The 5,479-nt window shown below is 43.3% G+C and overlaps 1 protein-coding gene across 1 annotated transcript in view; it reads left to right on the top strand.

The window, feature by feature from the left end:
* The window catches only part of PRDM5 (PR/SET domain 5), a 92,499-nt gene that overhangs the window by 70,458 nt on the left and 16,562 nt on the right, over positions 1 to 5,479 (top strand). Inside the window, exons 6-7 of the mRNA XM_045290214.1 lie at positions 947 to 1,039; positions 1,303 to 1,424. Coding sequence (XP_045146149.1) covers positions 947 to 1,039; positions 1,303 to 1,424 — 215 coding nt within the window. The remainder of the gene's footprint in view (positions 1 to 946; positions 1,040 to 1,302; positions 1,425 to 5,479) is intronic.

Genomic DNA, 5,479 nt, shown 5'->3' with positions numbered 1-5,479 from the left:
TTTTAGATTCATAACGGCCCTGTAGTACAGAGTAGAACTGGTCAGATTCATCTTTATGGAAGCAGATCGCCCGTCTCTTCCTCAGGGCAGCTGGTGAGATCTGAACCATGCCCTTCCTCCGAGCAGCTGAGTGCCCAACCACTCACCACAGAGCTCTCTGACTTTGGATATTAGCGGCATGTAAAATTATTCTTTTCCTTAAGTATTTTTCAGGGTCACTTATTAAAAATGAGGAAGTAGATACACATAAACATTTTTGACAGAATGTTAATATAATCATCTTGCATATGAGTAGGGATATTCAACATGGGCTTGAAGTTAATGATACTATTTTTGCTTCATTAAAGCAAAATTCTGAAACAGGTTACATACCGTAGGAAGACTATTCCCATATACTATAGACATCTTGTATGTAAAATTTTAGATGCAAAATTTCTTTTCAAAATTTAAACTTGAAAAACATTTTTAAAATTAAACTTTTATGATTGTATTGAAACTCAAACCAAATCCATCGCTATTGAATATATTTAGACTCATAGTGACCTTTTGTAGCATTTCTGAGCGTACGACTCTTCAGTGGAGCAGGAGGCATCATCTTTATCCACAGAATGACTGTTGCTCTGTAGTCAGCCGCCTGGTGCTTCTACCGCAGCACCACTGGCTCTCCTGTTAGAACAGACAACACAAAACATTTGGAGACTCTAACGCAGGTGACTGAAACATGAAACAGCTAGGAATATAAACTTCAAAAAAAAGGGAGTTTACCATTGAGTTGTTCCAGACCTGGGAGCTGTACTTTAAAAGGTACTGCTGAAATGTTAAAAAGGCAGAAGGCAGACTGAAAAGAGAGGTGACAGGTGTGACTCTATCCAAATGGTATATTGTTCTGTGTGTGTCTGAGCGTTCCAGTGTTTGTTGTTGTTTTGTTTTGTATCTCCTTCCCCAGTGTTCTTCAGTGCACAGCGAAACGCAGTCTGAAGGATTCTTCACGAAGTTGTCAGTGCTCTGTTTGCAATTCCTCCTTCAGTTCAGCATCGAGGTTTTGTGTCTGAGTGTCGGATCGCTTTTATATAACTGTGCATCCTTTTTTGCATGCCCCCTTTCATGCTTCTTAGTGGTTCCATCTCTTTTGTACCTAGTGTATCATTGCTTTCCCATTTACTTGCATAAGCGATGCATGAAATTACCCTGGACCTCTACTCGGGAGCGTGTGCTACAAAACCGGGCGGGCAGTGATGCTGGAAGTCTCCTTGTGTCTTCACCTGCTCTTCTCTCTGGTTCTCTTTCCTGGCTGTCTTGCAGTTTTGAGCAGCACCGAGAGACTTGCCCGGGAGACGCCCGTTTCGTGTGCAAGGCTGACAGCTGTGGAAAGAGACTGAAGAGCCAGGGTGCCTTGCGAAGACACCAGGAGAGCGTCCACGCGGGTGAGCAGTCATGGAAGGTTGTTTGTGAAGGGGGATCTGCTCCCCGGCTGCAGTGATGTGGTTTTCGTGCTTACTCCCAAGGAGAGGGTTTGCTTGTCCCTCATATTTTACACAGATGTGGAGTTCCGGCAGTGGGCTCTGTATCTCTCTGAACACTCTCTTTCTTTTTCAAGTTGATGTCAGCAACATTTGTCATTTCCCCCACCTCTGAATTGATCCCCATCAACCTAAGGGAAGGAGCCCGAGTGGCACAGCGGGTTAAACACTGGCTGCTAACCGAGCCTGCCAGCCACTCTATTGGAGAAAGATGAGGCAGCCTGCTTCCTTAATAACTTACACACCCTGCCAAACCCGAAGGAGCAGGGCTACCCTGCCCTGTGGGGTCACTGGGGGTCCGAATCGCCCACGTGAGATTGGGTTTTAACCTAAACTGGACTCTCATTGTGCTTGGCAATCAACTGGAGAACAAATACTTTAAACAGCAATTTAATATTTTATCTTTTGAAATTTACTGCCAGAATAGACTATTTTAGATGCATTTTAAAGCATCTTTTGAAATAAGCTGCCAAAATAGACTATTTTAGATGCATTTTAAAGCTAAAATTCCAATTTTTAATGCTTAGATTTCCCCTATTCTGGAGACAATGCCTGGCTGCATTTTGATACAGGAATTGAATATGTGCGGATGAACGATGAATGTCCCCTTAGACTCCCTTCTAATGGCCAACGAAACAACGAAGCAACAATGAAACTGACTCTTCGTTACTTTACGTCTGTGCAGCACATGGTCGGCAGTCGGTATTTTGGTTTCAGGATTGGCTCGACGGCACCGAGTTGGACAGATGGCTGCCTCGTCAGAATGAACTCTTTACTTGCTCAGTGTCATTTCCTTAAAGGGCGCTGCGTTTCACAGAACTCTTTGCATCTTTCTGTGCATGTACTTGGCTCATGTGCTCATTTCTGCCCTTTCTTAGCTGCAGGGAAGTGAGTGGAAATTATAGTATTCGTTCTCCTTGAGCCGATTTGGACTCCAGGTGGCCCCATGGGTGCAGAGCAGACTAGCTCGCTTCCGAGGATGGCTTTTCAAGACAGTGACCATTTGGAAGCAGGTCATCCTGGCTGTCTTCCGAGGGACCTCTGGTGGATTTGAACTACCAGCTTTCTGACCAGGAATGAAATATTTAAATGTTGACACTGCCCAGGGACTTAAGTGGGAACGAACCTCTCTGGATGGGGAGAAGTCAGTTTGTTTTTGCTTACCTTGTTTATTCTCATGTTCAGTAGAAATAGAAATCCCAGTCCAGCTTCTGCATCCTAGTGTTGATTACCAAAAATGACCTACTTTAATAGAACAGTGATAGGAGCTGTGAGGGCAGGTGTGTCCTCAAACTATGGCCCGCGGGCCGCATGCGGCCCGCCGAGAACATTTATCTGGCCCACCGGGTGTTTTTGCCCCATTTGTTTTTTTACTTCAAAATAAGATATGTGCAGTGTGCATAGGAATTTGTTCATAGTTTTTTTTTTTAACTATAGCCTGGCCCTCCAACGGGTCTGAGGGACAGTGAACTGGCCCCCTGTTAAAAAAGTTGTAGGACCCCTGCATTAGGGCATGACACAGGTTCAGACTTTGCATCCTTAAGTGCATTGCTCTTAAACTATGCACGAAGCTTCTAGAAGTTAGTGCACTATCCAACTTCGGGAGATTGCCCATCACCAGGACTTTATAATGTTCTGATGTTATTTTTTCTGGCTTAAGGAAGACAGTACTTTTATAGCTTTATTATACGTGTGCCTTCTCTATGTATGCAGGAGGGAAGTGTAATTTATATATATAGTGTAATATATATATATATAATTGCTGCCTCCGTATGTACATTTGTAAAGTTCTTATGGTTAAATGCTGCTTTCATTTTCTCCATCTTTCTCTGAAATCTTTCATGTTAGTTTTAAAAGTTAACTTTGCTGAACTGAGTAAAAAAACCAGATGCATCCGGAAACTCGGGAAGCCTTCCGTGCACTCATTACTGGGCCCGTGGTCTTCAGGCTCTGGTCTGCTATGAGCATGATTTCTTTGGGGCTTTTTGTAATTGCCCTTGGATCTAATATTACTGATTCTGGAACTTCCTAACATTTTATAGGAAATAATTTATAAACAGCAATTTTGTTTTGTTTTTCCTCGGTTCATGTGGATTATGTAAACTGCAAAACCTTACCAAATTTTAGCCCAGTGCCACCGTGTAAATAAAGCTTTTGGTAGGCCAGGACCCCAGTCTTCTTCTCTCGTTCAGAGCATTGTCTCGCATTGCCCTCTTCTCTCTCCCCAGCCCCTGGTCTTCTTTCTCCCCTTCTCTTTGAGCCCTCCTCTTTCCTTTCTGTATCCATTGGATACTTTACATGTGACTTCTTGTGGTTTTCAAGCAGCATGTAGGCCAAATAATAGGAATATATCTTATAAAGTGAGTTACTTAATGTTTGCTTCTAACACATTATTAGTCATATATGCAGGTCATTCATTAACTCAACAACTACTTGAAGCCAGCAGGGTTTAAAGAGGCTGGGAACCTGAGTTAAAAGGTCAGATAGACTATGGTCTCAAGAACCTGACCTGTAGGAGGGGATGAGGGCAAGGCAGAATCTAAACCAACAGAAAGTCTGTGTGATGGGTGATCTCAGGCGAGGGTGAAAGCTATCGAAAAGAATCAAACAGGATAGAAAGGGCCAGTGCCAAGGCTCTTCAGCTTTCGTGTGGATGGGACCCTCTGAGAACCTATGGACCCCTTTTGCAAACGATGTTTTAAAATTTATACAATAAAATGGTTGACACCAAGGACCCAATTTATTGATATGTTGCTGCTGCCAGTAAGTCGAACCAGCGCAGTAAGAAGAGGGACGATGGAAGGTCTGAAGGGTTTCATTTTACTTGGGTCCAAAATCAAGGTGTATGGCCAGAGCAGTCAGAAAAACCAGATGCCGTCTTGGATAGGGTGAATGGGCTTCAGAAGATCTTTGAGAGTTTTATAAAACCAAGATGCCACCTAAGGCACACCTGACCCAAGCCATGGGGTTTGCAGTGGTCTCTTATGTGTGGGGACTCCAGACCGTGAATAAAGGGCACGAAAGAAGACTTGATGCGCTGGAAGCGTGGTGCTGATGAAGGATGTTAAAGACATTGTGGACTGCCAGAAGAAGGAGCAAGTTTGTGTTAGAAGAAGTGCAGTCAGAAGACCCCACAGCGGCAAGAATAGAGAGACTTGATCTCACATACTTTGAGCATGTCTCTTGGAGGAACCAGTCCCTGGAGACGAATACCATTCTTGGTCACCAAACCAAGCTCACTGCTGTCAACTAGGCTTACTCACAGGAGAGGGTAGAATGCTCATGTGAGTTTCTGAGACAGGGACTCTTTATGGGAGCAGAAAGTCCTGTCTTTCTGTTGTGGTTTCGAACTGCTAACCTTTTGGTAAGCAACCCAACAGGTAACCAGTGTGCTATCAGGGTTCCCCGTTCTTGATAGAGGGCTAGTGACAAAGAGGGGTCTCTTACAGAGCTAGGTCGGGAGTGAGCTGTATGTTGTTCTGTTAAACCGAGAGTGGCTATGAATCACAACTGACTCTATGGTCTCCAATGAAATAACAATGTATTCATGTGCTTGCAAAATATCTTCAATGAATAAAGAAGACCAAATATGAATTGATGCATTTGAATTCAGTATTGACAAAGAATACTGACTATTTCATACACTGCCAGAAGAATGATCAATCTGTGTTGGACGTAGATAGCCAGATGTTTCTTAGAAGGGAGGCCAGTGAGACTTTGCCTTATATATTTTGGATACATTAGCAAAGATCGTAGACCCTCAAGGACTTCACAGTTGGTAAAGTGGCGGGTCAGCTTAAAGAAGAATGCCCTTAGTATGGTTGACACGGTGGTTGCTACAATGGACTTAATCATCAACACTGAAGAAATACTATACCGTATCTTAGTAAGTCTTAAAAAGGTTTTCCATAAGTCTGCTGATGTTGAAATTCTTTCACAAATAATTGTAAGAACTCCTC

The sequence above is a fragment of the Echinops telfairi genome, unplaced genomic scaffold, assembly GCF_000313985.2.
Source record: "Echinops telfairi isolate 266 unplaced genomic scaffold, ASM31398v2 ScPeMD7_33;HRSCAF=127, whole genome shotgun sequence".
In the NCBI taxonomy this organism is placed as follows: Eukaryota; Metazoa; Chordata; class Mammalia; order Afrosoricida; family Tenrecidae; genus Echinops; species Echinops telfairi.
The sequence above is the reverse complement of the archived record's forward strand: the minus strand, read 5'-3'. Positions and strand labels throughout refer to the sequence as shown.